At 41.4% G+C, this 18,373-nt stretch overlaps 1 protein-coding gene across 4 annotated transcripts in view; it reads left to right on the forward strand.

Annotated features, from left to right (window-relative positions):
- sipa1l3 (signal-induced proliferation-associated 1 like 3) overlaps window positions 1-18,373 on the forward strand; it is a 240,262-nt gene that overhangs the window by 160,418 nt on the left and 61,471 nt on the right. For all 4 annotated transcript variants that reach the window (XM_043680772.1, XM_043680771.1, XM_043680774.1 and 1 more), the window contains 2 exons: window positions 11,904-12,152; window positions 14,781-14,924. In XM_043680772.1, the coding sequence (XP_043536707.1) occupies window positions 11,904-12,152; window positions 14,781-14,924 (393 nt within the window). The remainder of the gene's footprint in view (window positions 1-11,903; window positions 12,153-14,780; window positions 14,925-18,373) is intronic.

Raw genomic sequence — 18,373 nt, forward strand, 5'->3', positions numbered from 1 at the left:
GATTCTATTTGAATGCTATCATTTCATCCTGTTGATCTGATGCAGACTTTTACTTTTCTCTCAGCCATTTCTCAGTTTTTTTTTAAGGACCCCTCTTGATTGTGTTCTCTGCCTTATCAGCCTGATACTTATCCAATGGATTTAGCTTTAACAGTACTTTATTCCTCATTGTTGCTTATTCTTTTTCTTGGCTTGTGTGTCTGACTTCAGTGAATCTGTCGTACTGTCTGTTTGTGGGTAGCATGTAGGTAGCTATTACATTACATGACTCAGGCTGCAATAATAATCCTGGAAGTGTGCTGACTCCTTGATTAACTCAACCCTGCATCTCTTTAAACCACATTGGTTTTTGTTTAAAACAAATCTATACTTTCTGCAGAACTGGAGTCACTGCTACGTAATAGGTTTGACTTTTCCTGTAATGTTTAGTGCACTCAAGTGGCCATCATCACTGATCTTGACCATAGTGTACAGTCGTTAGAAAAGCAAGGATCAAATAAGTTCAGCCTTTACAGGAATAAGAGGCATTTTTAAAAGCAGAGTATACTTTGTAATCTCTGTAAGCTGAAAAGTGAGTCAAGGATTGAATGTAATGATACAAATAACCCAAGCTCAGTGTTTGGATTTTCACACTGGATTATATGCTCAGTCTTGTATGAACTTGTGTAGCTGATGCACAGCCAAAGCTTTCAAAAGAAAACTGTAGGTTCGGATGTAATAATGGCAATCCCCAAGATGAGGTATTACATACTACACAAGGCTCATTCAGCCACAGTTAAAATCTCCTCTGCAATCTACTTGATAGTGTGTGGTTGGCGTTGAAGATTTAGCATCCTCCTCAAACTATTTTTAAGTCCATCCCATGTGAGCTTTGGACTGGGTGCCTCCCTTTATTGCCTTCAGAGACTAATCGAGTAAATTAACTGAGTAATCCAAATGATTGTAATGATGGAATGGAATGAGGGTAATATGAGAATAGGTTATTGGATGATGAGATGCATACACTGTGTAGTTAATTATCTTTTAGCAAAGGGAGCTAAGTACGATATACATGAGAGAGAACTGAATGTGTGCATACATTGTAATGAAGGGTGTGACATTGTTTTAAACAAGACAATCTGAGGTTTATTTAACCAATTTTTAGATAATTGCGAACGGTTGTACTGTCAGTATGTCAAAGGTATGTTGGTTTAAACTTTATGGGTTATTGCTGCAGCCTTATTGAAGTACTGCATGCATTAATCTTCGGCTGGCTGTTCAAACCAAAAATCAGGGATACACAAAAAGTCGTGTGATTTTAGTTTTTTAATTTCTCATTTTTAGTCTAAGGTGTAACTCATGAAAGCTTGCTTAAAGGTCCAAAATGTGGAGTATTCACAGCTTAATTTACCTTGTATCCAGCTATGTCTATCGCATCATGAACCTTTTTTCTTTCCCCTTTCCATTGTGACTAGTTCTTCTTCTGGCCTTTTTGCCAAAGGTGAGCAGTTGGCTTTCCAAGATTTTACTATGCTCTGTAGTTAAGCTAGTTTTGTGTTGCCTGAACCATGGGGAAGGAGGGGAAATTGAACACAATTGGAAAGAGTACCATTCACTTTTTGATTGGAGATGTAACATGCAGTGTAGATAAATGAGACCCTGTTGATGTACTATGTTTGGATTTCAGAAAGCATTTCATAAGCTGTCACATCAAAAGTTATTGTGTAAAATAGAAGCTAATGGTGTAAGAAATGGCATATTAGCATGGATAGAAGATTGCCTGCCCAGCTGAAACCGGTATTCAAAAGTGAGCCATCGTCTGATTGGTAGGATGGGATGAGTGGAGTCCTGTCAGGGTCTTTGCTGGAGCCTCAACTTTTTTCAATTTACGTTAATGCCTTCAACTGGGGAGTGAAGGCATGGAGCTAAATTTGCACATCAACATCAAGACTGATTATTTTAGGCAAGAAAATCATGGGTTATTGGGGGCTAGATGGGAATGTAGAATTCAAAACAGATCAACCACGATTTTGCTGAACAGCAGAGTAGGTTTGAGAGACTGAGCGGTCTCCTTTGGATCCCATTTGACATGTCAGCTCTCATTCTTCTAAACATCTATGGATACAGGCTCAGTAGGTCCAAGCTTTCATCACAATTTATCTTATCTTCTGCAAATTGAAGTAATGATCAAGGAAACCTTCTCAGAACTATCAGCCCTTTTAAGTCCTTTCTTAAAAATGGAGGCCAGAATGATGGTATTCTTTGGCCTGCTCTAGTACTCCAGTGAAGCTCAGCACAAGCTGGAGAAGCAACACCTCATTTTCTGCATCAGATTTCTACCTTCAGCATCTGTGACTCAGCATTTGAGTTGAACAATTTGAGTGTGAAGATCTTCTCTCATAATGGTTAACCATTCCAATAACCTAAGGTCTTGCTCAGTGCTTCCAGCATGCACCCAGCCAACTCATTTCCACTGTTCACATTTCCTGTTCGCACACTTTGAGCACTTCTGTCTCCTGTTGTGATTCTCACTTTTTTCCTCTCCTCTTTCCCCCTTTTTTCTTTCACCACAGATGCTAAAAGATCTGAGTGTCTCTGGCACTTTGGTTTTGTTATAGTTTTAGGTTTTCCCTGCTTTTCCATCAGAGTTGAGATTGCACACTGAGCATAGGAATCTTGATCATTCAAAGTATAATTGAAATTACTGCTTCAGTCATACAGTGAAAATGTCTGAATTGTCATGGTTACAAGTCACATGAACAGGTTATAGTTCAACAATTTTATTTGAAACTACAAAGCTTTCAGCGTGCTGCTCATTTGTCAGGTGAAGTGATTTCACCTGATGAAGGAGCAGCACTCCGAAAGATTGGGGTTCAAAATAAATCTGTTAGACTCTAACCTGGTATCATATAACTTCTGACAGTCTCCACACCAGTCCAACACCAGCACCTCCACATTGATTTATCATGTGCAGACTGAAGTCCAGGTCCCTGATTTCCAAAAGAGGTTACATTAATGCATATTATGTTTGGAGTGATATTGGCTTTGTATCATTTTTCAAAGGTTTATTTAGTGCTCTATGTTTTAGGTATAATTGGACTTGCTGTATTTAACTTGAACATTACAAGGAAGTCGTTGCCTTAATCACAATGACTAGTACATGTCTTTAGTGTCTACATGATAAATCTGTGATAAGATCTTGCAGTCTGTTCACTACATTCTTCAAAGCCCTTGTTGAGTGTTAACCAACTTGTCTCCCACGTGACTTGCATTTTGTTCTGTTTTTTAAAAAAGGTGAATGACTGAACTGATTGCATAATTTCTGCAGTTGAAGTCGACTATTCCACCCAAAGTGCAAAGGCCACTTTTTCTTTTCGCGTTCTGTTTTATTGAAGCTCGTTCTAAGCGTTGAAAGCTTCTTCCAAATTGAAGCAACTTCAAACCAGAATCTACAATACCCATGTTGCCTCTCATGTTGCATTAATTTCATGGTCATTATCAAGCCTCAATAGCAGCTACAGGCAAATCAGAAATCCGTCTGGTACCATGGTATGTGTTCTTCTGATGCTTGGGGCTTGGACACATCAGGGTGGAAATGGAGAAGATTTTTGGTTTGACTTGATGCCATGCTGCCACTGAATGTGTGAGATCCAAAGTGTACCATTTCATGGGCTATAACTAGTCTTTTCCCAGTGTTTGAGGGAAAAAAGTAGATTATATATATCTGCCACTGGTTTAGGAAATTTTTCAGTCTGATTCGATGACTGGAAACATTGCTAAATTGAAAACCTAGCTTTTATTTTTCTGCAGTACTTTCAGAGTAGCAGGTCAGTAATATGATTTGGCAGATAGAGACTGCTGGTACACAGGGGATATATTAGACAGAGGATGCAGTTGTATAGAAAATATAATAAAGAGTACTGTTAGGTTAAAGATGTCAATCTTGCTGAACTGTCTGGGATTTGGCAAACAATCAATTTTGTCCTGGCTGATGCTTCTGTCCACTGGCTTTAACAAAGATTAAAATGTGGCTGTGTAAAAACCTGCTGTCTCTCTAATCCTGCCTGGTCTCTGCACTGCATCTCTAATTCTGCCTGGTCTCTGTACTGTCTCTCTAACCCTACCTGGCCTCTGCACTGCGTCTCTAACCCTGCCTGGTCTCTGCACTGTCTCCCTATCACTGCCTGGTCTCTGCACTGCGTCTCTAACCCTGCCTGGTCTCTGCACTGTCTGGTCCCTGGTCGAAAAGGTATCCACAGAGACCAGGCAGGGTTAGGGAGGCAGTCCAGAGACCAGGCAGGGTTAGGGAGGCAGTGCAGAGACCAGGCAGGGTTAGGGAGGCAGTGCAGAGACCAGGCAGGGTTAGGGAGGCAGTGCAGAAGATATGCCAAAAGGTATCCACAGAAATAAACATTCGTGGGCAAAAACCCCACATCCACAATTTTAAAGCTATTTTTAAACAAGCTCTGCACTTGGGGATATTGTCATTTGCAGGGGTTCTCATGAAAGGAACCCTCGCACATACAGAGGAATGACTGTGCATTTGGCTATCTGAATGATCAGATTAGGCTGAAGCTTCTCCATTTTCCTAGAAATATTTTAACCGTATTCCAAAACACACCAGGTTTCAGAGGAAAGTTTCAGGAAGGAAAAGTAACTGGGAGCTTGATGCCATTGCTGAATCTTTTTCTGCACCCCTTCCCTTCCTCAAGGTCGTTGCTGGAGTACTGTTCAATGGATTGCCTCTTACATCGCAGTCCAGTGGCCATTATTCTCAACATGAGTGCTAGCAAGGCCTTGGCCAGGATAAGAGAGCCTTATATTTCTTCAGCGTTTTTCATAACCCTTGGCTTTAAAATATTTCAAGGCATCCTATGAGGTACCTTTCAAAACATAGTCACTATTGTAATGGAGAAATTGCAACAGTCAAATTGTACATAGAAAGATTTGATGATCAGACAGTCTGTTTTAGTGATAATATTTGAGAGGTAAATGCTGACCAGGACTCAGGAACAGGGGAAGCTACCCTGATTTTTCTTGACGATTGTGCCATTGTGTCCTTCTCATCTGCCCAAGAGGACAGATGCAACCTTGGAATAATTTCTCATTCAAAAAGTGGCATGTCTGATGGTGCAGAACTCCCTCCATTCCATATTGGAGCATGAGCCTTGATTTTTGACAGAGTCCCTTTGAAGCGAATCTTGAGCCCAAAATCGGAAAGGCTAATAAAATGTTGGCCTTTATTTCAAGGGGGCATGGAGGAGGGAAGTCTTGCTGCATTTGTAGAAGGTGCTGGTGAGACCATGACTGGAGTGCAGAGGAGAAGGTGAGGACTGTAGATGCTGAATGTCAGAGTCGAAAAATGTGGTGCTGGAAAAGCACAGCAGGTCAGGCAGCTTCCAAGGAGCAGGGGAGTCAACTTTTTGGGCATAAACCCTTCTGTGTAGCTTAGGTATAAGGAATATCATAGTACGGATTAAAGATGGGCTGGCCTGCTGAAAACTGTTTTCAAAAGTGATCCTTGATCTAATGAGTGGATCCTGTAAGGGTCTGTGCTGGGGCTCAATTTCTTGAAATTAATATTAATGCCTTTGAGGGGATATGCACATCATCACCAAATTAGGTAGAAAGGAAGGCGTTTTGAAGAATGGTTGTCAAATATTTTCAAGGCTGATGATTTTTAGGCAAGGAGGTAGTGTCTTCTCTTAAATAAGGGCCATAGTCAATCTGTTTTGATATAATGTTCCCATCAACAGGGTATTGGAAGTCAATTGGAACATTGAATTCAGTGACCCTCATTGAAGAGAAGACATTATTTCACGAGAGGCAGTTCAGAGAAAGTTCACTAGGACGATACCTGTTATGGGGGATTACCTTATGAGCAAAGGTTAAACTGACTGGGTCTCTACTCATTTGAAATTCGGAAGAATGAGAGACTATTTTATTGAAACGTATAGGATTCATAAGGGGGTTGACTAAATAAATGCTGGGAGGATGTTTTCCCTCATGGGAGAGTCTAGGGTCAGAGGGCACAATCTCAGAATGCAAAGGCACAAAATTTAAGACTAAGATGAAGAGCAATTTCTTCTGAGGGTTGAGAGTCTTTGGAATTCTTGCCAGAGAGCTGTGAGGACAGAGTTCTTGGGTCCATGTTAGGCTGAGAGAACTTCTTGATCAATCAGGGAATTGAGGGTTAAGGGAAAAGGGCAGGAAGTTGAATGTCAGATCAGCCATGATCCTGTTGAATGGTGGAGTCGGCTCGAGGGTGGTGGGGGGAGCCACAGCAGTGTCAGCTTGTCTCCTCCCAGAGGGTGAGTACCTTTTGCTGTCTTAGATTAACTCCTTACAAAATCTTCTGATCTATAAAGTTCAGTCACTAGCTGAATAAACTTACTGATAAAGCACAGAGGTAAACTTTTTTTTAAAAAAATCGTTTTTGCTTATTTGAAAGAGAAGATTCCTGTAATTTTTCTGGCCGGTTTCCAGGCTGAGTAAGTCATTATAACAAAATTGCGGGATGATCCAGCTTTAATGTTGAGTTTTGTACATATCATCCTGTCCACGCCTGCTTTGTGGTTTCAGGATGACTACTAAAAACATGTCAGGGCAGTGTGCTCCTTTTTTAAAGCATTTTGGTCGAAGTTGTAAGCTTGTGCAGAAGAGAACGAAAGCTGACTAACTAAAGTCGTCATTTCAGAAAATGAAACTCCTGAATAACAACCTTGTATTGGATTGAGAATGTGCTGTAATTCCGGAAGCTTCCCCCCTCTCCTGTCCTCTCCTGTACAGAGAGACCTCGAGACTATAAGCAGCTTGTTATAGGGAGTTCCAGGTAACTTGATGCTGAGGAGTGTGGAAGTTTGTACAGTGTTGTTGACATTTTGGCAACGCCTTGTATAAGCCTATGGACAAGGACATATTCTGTTTGCTTGTGTGCCTTATGCAGTGAATCATTGTGCTGTTTTTAACAATTAGGGGTGGTTGCTGTAGTACTGCTCAATATGGGACTTTAACAGACGTGCTCAGACGGAGCAAGAGTGTGATGATGATGTATGTACCTTTTGAAATGTAAGTCTGCAGTATGCTAAGGATATCTCAAGCTAATCCCCATTGGGAGAATTTGGTGTAGTGTTGCTTCGTGGGTACCAAGATAACTTGTGGAGGGAAAGGAAAGTGGGGCAATAGGTGTGGCATGGTTTAGTGTTTGCACCAGATATTTGAGACAGAGAGATTTATTCTTCTCAACCAGTGTGCCTAGCATGAGAGTGCTGGAAAATAATTCCCAGCCCCTGTGCCAACTTACTTTCACCGCCACTTTTGTTTCATGATTTTTATAAAAATAAATCATGTTACCAGCTCCAACGGTGAGTAATAATCTAAAATTTAATCAGAAAACAAAACCTGACATCCAGCAAGATTACTGTCCGTTTATCTGTGAGTGGGTGACTGGAGAAAAGTGAAAAGAGAGGGAAAAAGAAAACTCAACAGACATTCAAACTTTGCAACTTTTCAAGGTGTACATGTGTTAGAAATGTGAAATTACAACACAAATTGCAGTGAATCCTCAGCAAGTCAGACAATATTTGTGGAGGGAACAACAGTTGATATTTCAGTTGACATTTAGCATAAGCTTTGCTTTTCGCTCCACACTGGTGCCTAATCTACTCAGTATGTTTTATTTTATTTAGTTTTAGTTTATGAAACTTTGACATAAACCCTGTAATTGCAATGCATGGTTGTACCTCAAATAGTTGACGGCCTTCAAGCACTCAAATGCAGATGACTTTCTGCTTGTGAAAACAGATGGGTATGTGTATAATGCAAACCTGATGACCATTAGTTTAGTTTATGTTTTAATTTAACTGTTTTTTAATAGAGTTGCATAATTTTAGTAAAAACAAGTTAGTGCTTCCTTTGGAATTCTGACTAAATGTTAGTCATACAGCGTGGAAACAGACCCTTCAGTTCAACTCGTCTGTGCCGAACAGACATTCCACTCTGACTTATTCCCATTTGGCAGCATTTAGCCCATATTCCTCTGAACCCTTACTATTCAGAAATATATCCAGATGCCTTTTTAAATGTTGTTATTGTACCAGCCACCTCCACTTCCTCTGGCAGCTCATGCCATGCATGTACCACCTGCTGTGTGGAAAAAGTTGCCCCTTGGGTCCTTTTTAAATCTTCCCCCCTCACCTGAACCTGTACCCTCTAGTTTTGAACTCCTCTAACTTGGGGAAAAGACACTGGGTCCTCCGGTGCCAGTAACATTCTTGTAAATCTTTTCTGTACCTTTTCCAATTCAATAGCATCCTTCCGAGAACTGTACAGTACTCCAAAAGTGGCCTCAGCAACATTCTGTGCAATTGTAACATGACATCCCAACTCCTCTACTCAATGGTTTCAGCAATGAAGGCAAATGTGCCATATGCTGCCTTTGTCATCCTGTCTACCTAGAGCATAGAACATTACATCACAGTACAGGCCTTTCGGCGCTTGATGTTGCGCCGAAATGTGACACAACTTTCAAGGAACCGCTAGATTTCTCTGTTCGACAACACTTCCCAGGACCCTACTATTAACTGTCTAAGTCCTACCTTTTGTCTTAGTGAAGTCCTAGCAAAACACAACACTTCACATTTATCTAAATTAAACTCAATCTGCCCCTCCTCGGCCCTTTGGCCAAGTTTGTAATCTTTAGAAAACCTTCTTCACTGTCCACGATACCACCAATTTTTGTGTCATCTGCAAATTTATTGACCATGCTTCCCATATTCTCATTCACATCATTTACATAAGTGATAAGCAACAGTGGACCCTTCACTAATCCCTGCGGAACACTGGTCTCAGGCCTCCAGTCTGATATACTTTGATTCAAAGTATATGGTACTTTGATAAGCTGATGGTTTTGTGCACAGATTAAAACCTGTTGATGGTTTTGTTAGATGTACACTAATGTTAATTAGTAATGTTGGTCATTGAGGCAAATGTACACTTGTCTTTACAATATATGTACAGCACAGAGGTCCATTTGATGTGGCTCGCAGTATTTATGCTCCACTTAAGCCTCCTCCTACTTCATTACTACTAACTCTACCAATTCACCCTTCCATTACTTTCTTTCTCATTTGGGTTAGGTTTGAGATTGTTTTTCTGCACCACATGCCATTCCACGTCGTAATAGAAACATGCAGCACAGAGGCAGGCTATTTGGAGTGTAGTCCTTAACTTTGTAACCTCTCATGGCTGAAGTCCCCCAATCTCTGGTAACATCCTGTAAGCCTCTGCTATGATCTTTCTAAGGACTTGTTATCTTCCCTGAAGTGTGGTTCCTGAGCTTGTTTGTGGTGCTTTGGCCGAAGCCTTGCCTGCAGGGGAAAAGAATTATTGTTGTGAAAAAGACCAATCATGCTTGAAGGCAAATCATGCATTCACTGAACTAAATTTTATAAGTGACTTACTCTGTTTGGAAAAAATGTTTCCTTTCATAAATATGGCCATGTTTAGAATGTTTAGGTCCCTCCCTTCTGCATTGTCCAAGTCTGCTCTGTTGATTTCCAAGTTTATTTAATTGGCTTCTCACCAGGATTTCCTAAGTGGCTTCCTTGCTGTCTACATGTGAAATGATGCTTGCTGTGAGCTAGCTGTTTCCGATTTGGACAGAGTCTCTCCTCAGTCGTGAATGTTACATTGGTTGTTTTCACAAAATCATACCAATGGAGTGCCACAAGGATCAGTGCTAGGTCCTCTACTTTTTGTCATTTACATAAATGATTTGGATGCGAGCATAAGAGGTACAGTTAGTAAGTTTGCAGATGACACCAAAATTGGAGGTGTAGTGGACAGCGAAGGGGTTACCTCAGATTACAACAGGATCTGGACCAGATGGGCCAATGGGCTGAGAGGTGGCAGATGGAGTTCATTTCAGATAAATGCGAGGTGCTGCATTTTGGGAAAGCAAATCTTAGCAGGACTTATACACTTAATGGTAAGGTCTTAGGGAGTGTTGCTGAACAAAGAAACCTTGGAGTGCAGGTTCATAGCTCCTTGAAAGTGGAGTCGCAGGTAGATAGGATAATGAAGAAGGCTTTTGGTATGCTTTCTTTTATTGGTCAGAGTATTGAGTACAGGAGTTGGGAGGTCATGTTGCGGCTGTACAGGACATTGGTTAGGCCACTGTTGGAATATTGCGTACAATTCTGGTCACCTTCCTATCGGAAAGATGTTGTGAAAATTGAAAGTGTTCAGAAAAGATTTACAAGGATGTTGCCATGGTTGGAGGATTTGAGCTACAGGGAGAGGCTGAACAGGCTGGGGCTGTCTTCCCTGGAGCGTCTGAGGCTGAGGGGTGACCTTATAGAGGTTTACAAAATTATGAGGGTCATTGATAGGATAAATAGGCAAAGTCTTTTCCCTGGGGTGGGGGAGTCCAGAACTAGAGGGCTTAGGTTTAGGATGAGGGGGGAAAGATACAAAAGAGACCTAAGGGGCAACTTTTTCACGCAGTGGGTGGTATGTGTATGGAATGAGCTGCCAGAGGATGTGGTGGAGGCTGGCATTTGGATGGGTATATGAATAGGAAGTATTTGGAGGGTATGGGCCGGGTGCTGGCAGGTGGGACCAGATTGGGTTGGGATATCTGGTCGGCATGAATGCGTTGGATTGAAGGGTTTGTTTCCATGCTGTACATCTCTATGACTCTATTTGATTTGAAATCTGACCAAATTTTGGCAATTAAATTGCTGTCACCAGACTTTGCTTTCATTTCAAACACTAGAGTGCTAGACAATGTCTGTTTTCAACCCACAAAAGCAGCAAAGAAACCAGTCTGCAATGGTATTGATACTTTGACTGCTTGAATTAGATAGGATAATGCATCAGGAAAAAGCACAGTAGAATGGATGCTGGGAATTTGAAATAAAACTGAAGGCAAGTCTAGGAGCATCCATGGAGACAAAAACAGAGTTCATGTTTTGCGTCCTGTATGACATTTCTTCAGAACTGAACTCAACATTAACTCTGTTTCTCTGTCCAAGGAGGCTGCGAGACTTGCTGAGTTTCTTCAGCATTTTCTGTTTTTTATATGAGAATAACGTAACTTGGCTTGGCGTTTGTGGTTTTCTTTTTGCAATTTCTTTAAAGGGTGCCAGAGGATGTGGTGGAGGCTGGTACAATTACTGCATTTAAAAGGCATCTGAATGGGTATATGAATAGGAAGGATTTAGAGGGATATGGGCCAGATGCTGGCAAATGGGACTAGATTAATTGAGGATATCTGGTCAGCATGGACGAGTTTGACCGAAGGGTCTGTTTCCATGCTGTACATCTCTAAGACTCTACTCAAGTTGTAGACTGTTACTGTTGTACAATTTCACTTGCTACTCCCCATACTATCTTCAGGTCTGAGTTTGAGTGAATAGATACTTTTGTTTTGAACTGCACCTAATTCCAAGGCCATGCACACTGCCAACAGAACTTGTTAAGCAGCAGCTGAGTGTTGGAGACTTGGCTGAACGGGGTTGTTAAGACCCATTGTAATACCTTCCCAGCTACACCAACTGAGATTAAGGTAGATTGGAGGTTTGGCCGTGACATTTTGCTCTATTCACAATGTAAAACATACAAATAGCACAACAAAGATGTCATGATAAGGCTGTCATTTCAAATGGTAATTCCACAAACATTGAACTGAATTTATCAGCATCCCAGAATCATCTGAAAACTTGCTGTTTAACAAAGCCAGTTACGCAAACTGATCTTTTCCTGCAGACGTTGCAGGAAGCTCCTTTACCACCGTATGATGAGCCACAACATACCTAAATCTAGTTGTTGCCCTTCTATTAACCACTTGCTGTTACAAGATATCATTTGAGAAATTGATGGGATCATTGCCTTCAGTAACATGTTGCCTCCATTTGCTCCAGGGGTTGCTCAGAGTTGTATGAAATGCACAACATGGACATGAAAGGTGAGAATGACAACATACCACGTGGATTGAGACCACCATACAGAACCAACGCCCTGCAATGGAGTAATCCCACGACTCACAGTGCATCACCATCTCAGCGTTGGACAGGGTCTACACACAATCCAATATCGAACTGGAGCCAGGCCCCCAAACAACAGGGAGTCCCAGTTGCGTATAGTGACTCGCAAGCAAAGAACAACAAGCGGTGAGTTTATTCATCCAAAATTCAATCAAAGGGAAAAGGCAGAGAGGTGCCCACATTGTGGTCTTTAAAATTAAGAATGGATTTCATAGAGTAGATGATTCCACTTGTGCTGAAAATCATAACTGCAGTCTAAAAATGGATCATAGTCCTAATAAATCCAACTGAAAATTCAGGATTAATTTCTTTCCTTGGCACATGGTCGTATTTGTGGAACTTGGATTGGTCTGAGATGAATAATACTGAGACACATTACGATAAAGTAAGTTGGGATAAAAAACTTTAAACAGAATGAAATAAATGATATCAACTAGTTGCATGGCCTGGTTGTGCTGTAAGTACTATACACAGTTGTTCTCAAGATAAAATTTCTCAGCTGAGAAATCTGCCACATAGCCAATTAATGGAGTTCTCAGGTTTTGCTTTATGACAGCAACTCCGTATGAAAGTTGATGATTGTGTTCACTGCAGACGATCTTTTACCTTGAATTGTTCTGATGTTGATCAGTTCTCTCCAATTGTTGTCACCCATAAAGGTGCAGCTGCTCAGGAAAGGAATGCATTCCATCCCCAGTGTCTGTTATCAGTGTCAAGGTTAAGTACAATACAGTACAGCACCGCCAACTGCAGATGAAAGCTGCCTTTACACTGGCCTACAAAGTTCCTCAAACCAACTTCAAATGAGTGGCATTTTTCCATTTTCTGCATCAGTGAGCTGAGTGACCTTGTTAATTAATATGTTAATTGGTTCAGGTTTGCACTTGTAGCTCCATAGGCACTATAGAATTAAGTTGGGTTAAGACTGCACCTCTCACTGAGCTCCATTTTAAATCAAGTCCAAGAAGTAACAGATAATAAGTAATCCGCTTGCTTTTCTGTCTCCCAAGTATGAGGACTAGAAGGCATTCGATATGTTACTGCTTCAATTCTTGACTCTTCCCCATCACCCTATCTTAATAGCCCTTAAAGAGAAGTCAGCCAAGTTAGACAGTTATGTCTAACACTCTATACATTAAGCAGTTAGAAAAGATGATACTTTTGGGAGTGCTTTTACCTATCCATCAGCTCCACTTAAATACTTATGATCTACATTTAAAGTGGTCTAATTTCTTTTTGATTAAAGCATAAAGACATATTTCTACAGTGCCTTTCATACTCTGATATGCAAAGATACTTTACAACTAACAAGATGCTTTAAGTGTAGTTGCTGTTGTAATGCAGGAGACCCAGAAGTTAATTTGCACGCAGCAGATTCCCATAACAGCATGCTGTTTTGTTTGTGATGTTAATTGAGGGTTGAACATTGGCCATGCTTCTCCTGCTGTTCTCAGAAATAGTACCTTGGGATGTTTTACATTCACAAGGCAGGCTAGGCCTCACTTTAACATAACCCATCCAAATGATATCATCACCTAAGGTGCAGAACTCCTGCATCATTGTGCAGGAGTGTCAACCTCGATTTGTTTTGTTGAAGCCCTGGAGTGGGGCTTTGGAAACAAGAGTGCTAACTAACTGAGTCACGGTTGAAAGCCAAATCTTAATAAGCTAAATAATGATAGTACATAACTGATCCTTGGTGTTTCAATCTTTTTAGAAATCTGCATAAAGGCAGGCAAGCCAACAAAGATCTGTTGACAAATGTTAGAGGCATGTCTCCTGAGATCGGAACAAAGTCAGCCATTAAGGTTTAAGTGCATTGTGCAAACATATTTGACAAGTTGGCACCTTGTGAGATGCTAGCTTTCCAAATGGATGTGAAATTCCTAAGTTTGCTAAGGGGCATTTTCCTTTTGTGCTGTGTTTGAATGTGAACCTCTGCCGACTTGTCTTGCTTTTAGCTGTGAACAGTGTGTCCTTGTACAGTAATATAATTTGGCCGTTTCAAAAACATTTGGCTTGGAGTTTTCATCGGGTTATGACAGCAGAGTCCTTGTCATCGGTCTTTGATTCCTTTTCTTAAAAGCTGCAAACTAGCTATAATGTGTTCCTTCCTAGGGTTGACAGGATGATAACCTAATTGGTCATTTGCATGATGAACCTCAGTGCAAAGGTATAATGGAGTCATAGTCATACACTACAGAAACACTCCCTTCAGCCCAACCCACTGCTGATCAGGTGTTTTAAACTGAACTAGTCCCATTTGACCTATATCGCTTTAAACCCTTTCTATTCATATACCTGTCCAAATGTTTTTTAAATGTTGTCATTTAATTGTACCAGCCTCCACCATTTCCTCTGGCAGCCCCTTCCATATATGCACCACCCTCAGGTTGTAAAAAAAAAAGTTACCACTCAGGTTCCCTTTAAATCTTTTCTCCCTCACCTTAAACCTGTGCCCTCTAGTTTTGAACTCCCCCACCCTAAAGAAAAGACATTTGCTATTCATTTTATCTATGCTCCTCATGATTTTATAAAGTTCTGTACGGTCACCTCTCGACCTCCTACACTCCAGGGAAAATAGCCCCAGTATATTCCATATAGTTCAAACCCTCCAACCCTGGCAACATTCTTGTAAATCTTTTATGAACCTTTTCAAATTTCATAACTTGCTTTCGATAGAAGGGCGACCAGAATTGCATGCAGTTGTTTTTGTCAGATTGGAGTTTCTTAAACAATTCCTTTATTTTCCAGCCCAGTTAGCTACCCGGAAACTATCTACAGTACAGCATCCACTGCTGTCGAAAGAGGTCAGCCATTTCGTAACCCTTCTGGAAGCTTCTCTTCACCAGCCTCAGGAGGCATTCTGTCCAGTCGGCAAAAAGCTATTAATGACAGGTAGGGGCAATGCAGCTCTCTTATAAGTTAATTGAAATAGTGGTTGCAGGAAACATGGGGATTAAGGATACCTTCTGGATCAGATATGCTAATTCTGTGAAGTTATGACTCTGCAGGTTCCTGGATTAGTTGAAAGCCTGTGACGATGCTGCTCCTTTGACAAAGTTATGGTGTCCTTGGTTTTTCTTTCAGAGGTTGTAAAAGACACAGACTCCGAAAATTCTAAGTTGAAGGATTTTAGGGCCAATAGCTAATAGATACTGCCTCAGGCAAAAGGATTTTAAGTTTTGTTTTAAAAAAAAACAGACAACATAACCTTGTTAAGAAGCAGCATCCTCACAAACCAGGTATCACGTGCAAACTTAATCACTGCTTTGCAGAGAGAATTTACCAGGCTGTTACCAGGTATGAAGGAGTTCACTACCTGGAAGATTTTGAATAGATTAGAATTTTTTTGTTTTTGGAATAATAGCTGCTGAGGGGAGATTTTTTAAGGTCTATGAAGACACAAGTCTATATACAATGTATAGGAACAGCCAATTTTCTTTAGCAGACAAGTCAATAATGAGGAAGGTGGGAGATTGAAAGTAGATTTAAATTTATTAAGCTAGATAGGTCTTGTGATCTGATGGAATCTAACCCAGAGTATTGAGGGAGCCAAGAGAACAAATTGCTGGAGCATTGACAAAATCTTTGGACCCTCTTTGACCACAGGTGAGGCTCCAGAGGACTGAAGAATAGCCAATGTTGTCCCATTGTTTAAGAAGGGTAACAGGGAAAATCCTGGGAATTATACGCCTGTGACTGTCACGTTGGTGGTAGGGAAATTATTGGAAACGATTCTTTGGGAGAAGATCCATACACATTTAGAAGCAAATGGACTTAGAAGCGACAGACAGCACAGTTTTGTGTCAGGGGAGGTTGTGCCTCACTAACTTAATGGAGTCTTTTGAGGAGGTGACAAAGATGATTGGGGGGAAAAGTGGATGATGTTGTTTCCATGGACTTCAGTAAAGCCTTTGACAAAGGTCCCTCATGGAAAACTGGTACAAAAGGTGAAGTCACATGGTATTATGCGTGAGCTGGCAAGATGGATACAGAACCGGTTTAGTCATAGGTAACAGAGTGTAGCAGTGGAAGGAAGCTTTTCAGAATGGAGGGTTGACTAGTGCTGGGACTTCTGCTATTTGTGGTCTACATAAATGATTTGGAAGAATGTGTAGCTAGTCTAATTAGTAAGTATGCAGGCGATACAAAGATGAGTGGAGTTGCAGATAGTGAGGATTGTCAGAGGATACAGCAGTATATAGATTAGATGGAGGTATGGGCAGAAAAATAGCATTTGGAGTTTAATCCAGGCAAATGTGAGGTGAGACTAAGTTTGAAAGGTCAAGTACAGGTGGAAATTATGCAGTGACTGGCACAACCCTTAGGAGTATTGATATGCAGAGGGATTTGGGTGTGCAAGTGCATAGACCACTGAAGGCTCATGGCAAGCTTGTCTTCATTGGAAGGTGCATTGAGTATAAGGATTGACAAGTTATGCTGTAACTTCACTGAACTTTAGTTAGGCCAGACTTGGGAATATTGTGTACAGTTCTGGTCACCATATTACCAGAAGGATATGGATGCTTTGGAGAGTGTACAGAAAATGTTTATCTCAATGTTGCCTGGTATGGGGGATTTTAGCTATGAAGAATAGTTGGATAGACTGGGTTTGTTTTCACAAGAACACAGGAACTTGAAGCAATGATCTGTTAGAAGTTTATAAGATTGTGAATGGCATGGATAGAGTGGAAAGTATGAGGCTTTCTCCCCAGATGGTAGGGATCAATTACTTGGGGACACAGATTCAAGGTGCAAGGAGCTAAGTTTTTTACACGAAGGGTGGTGAGTGCCTGGAACATGCTGCCAGAGGAGGTGGTGGAAGCAGACACAATAGCAGCATTCAAGAAACACCTGGACAGATACAGGAATAGGGAGGGAATAGAGGCATATGACTCCTGTAAGCGAAGACAGTTTCAGTATGGAAGGGCAAAATGTGTCAGCACAGGCTTGGAGGGCTGAAGGGCCTGTTTCTGTGCTTTGTTCTTGTTATTTGTTTAACTCAATGAAAAGATGAGTGGGAAGTTGCAAAGAAATACTATCACTCAAGTTGGCAGGAGCCTGGAATTCATTGTTGAGAGTGTGGTGCTGGAAAAGCACAGCAGGTCAGACAGCATCTGAGGAGCAGTAGAATCGACGTTTGAGGCAAAAGCCCTTCATTAGACATCAATGATTTTCCTGCTCCTCAGATGCTGCCTGACCTGTACTTTTCTAGCACCACACTCTCGACTCTGATCTCCAGCATCTGCAGTCCTCACTTTCTCCCAAGTGGAATTCAGTGTCTGAAATGATAGTGACAGAGGCTCTCATCGCATTGCAATGACGGTACTGCTGAGCCACCTTGTTGGTTGATCTCACACACCTAGCTGAGTCTATGTTGGAATCTGTTGCTCATTCCATCATTTGTTTTTATATCTTTTCATATTGTTTGGAACCCTGTGAAAAATCAATGAGCAACTGTGTACAGTATTGGTCACCTTATTTAAGGAAGGATGTTAGTGCTTTGGAGGCAATTCAGTGAATGTTTCCCAGACTAGTACCTGAAATGGACAAATTGCTAATGAGGAAAGGTTGGACCGGTGCCAGTATGCTCTGGGGTTGAGAAGAGTAAGTGACAACTTGACTGAATCATGCAAGATCCTGAGTGAGTTCCTGACAGGGTAGACGTGGAGAGGATGTTTCCTGTTAGAAGAATATCTGTAACTACAGGGTCATTGTTCAGAATATGAGAAGTTTATTGTTTAAGACTGATACGGTGAATGTTGGAGTCTTTGGACCTCTCTCCCTGAGAAGGTGGTGGAAGCAGTTTTTGAACATTTTGTTAAAGTAGAGGTAGATGATTGTTTAGCAAGAGGTTACAAGGTTGCTGAGAACAGCTAGAAATATGCACCCAATGTGGCCTACTCTACAGCGGAGAAACCAAGCACAGTCTGTGTGCAAGCATGACCCTGAACTTTTTGTCGCCGGTCACAGAGTCCATGCCGACCAGATATCCCAACCCAATCTTGTCCTACCTGCCAGCACCCGGCCCATATCCCTCCAAACCCTTCCTATTCATATACCCATCTAAATGCCTCTTAAATGTTGCAATTATACCAGCCACTACCACTTCCTCTGGCAGCTCATTCCACACAGGTACCACCCTCTGTGTGAAAACGTTGCCCCTTAGGACTCTTTAATATCTTTCCCCCCCTCACCCTAAACCTATGCCCTCTAGTTCTGGACTCCCCCACCCCAGGGAAAAGACTTTGTCTATTTATCCTATCCATGCCCCTCATAATTTTGTAAACCTCTATAAGGTCACCTCTCAGCCTCCGATGCTCCAGGGAAAACAGCCCCAGCCT

The sequence above is a fragment of the Chiloscyllium plagiosum genome, chromosome 41, assembly GCF_004010195.1.
Source record: "Chiloscyllium plagiosum isolate BGI_BamShark_2017 chromosome 41, ASM401019v2, whole genome shotgun sequence".
In the NCBI taxonomy this organism is placed as follows: Eukaryota; Metazoa; Chordata; class Chondrichthyes; order Orectolobiformes; family Hemiscylliidae; genus Chiloscyllium; species Chiloscyllium plagiosum.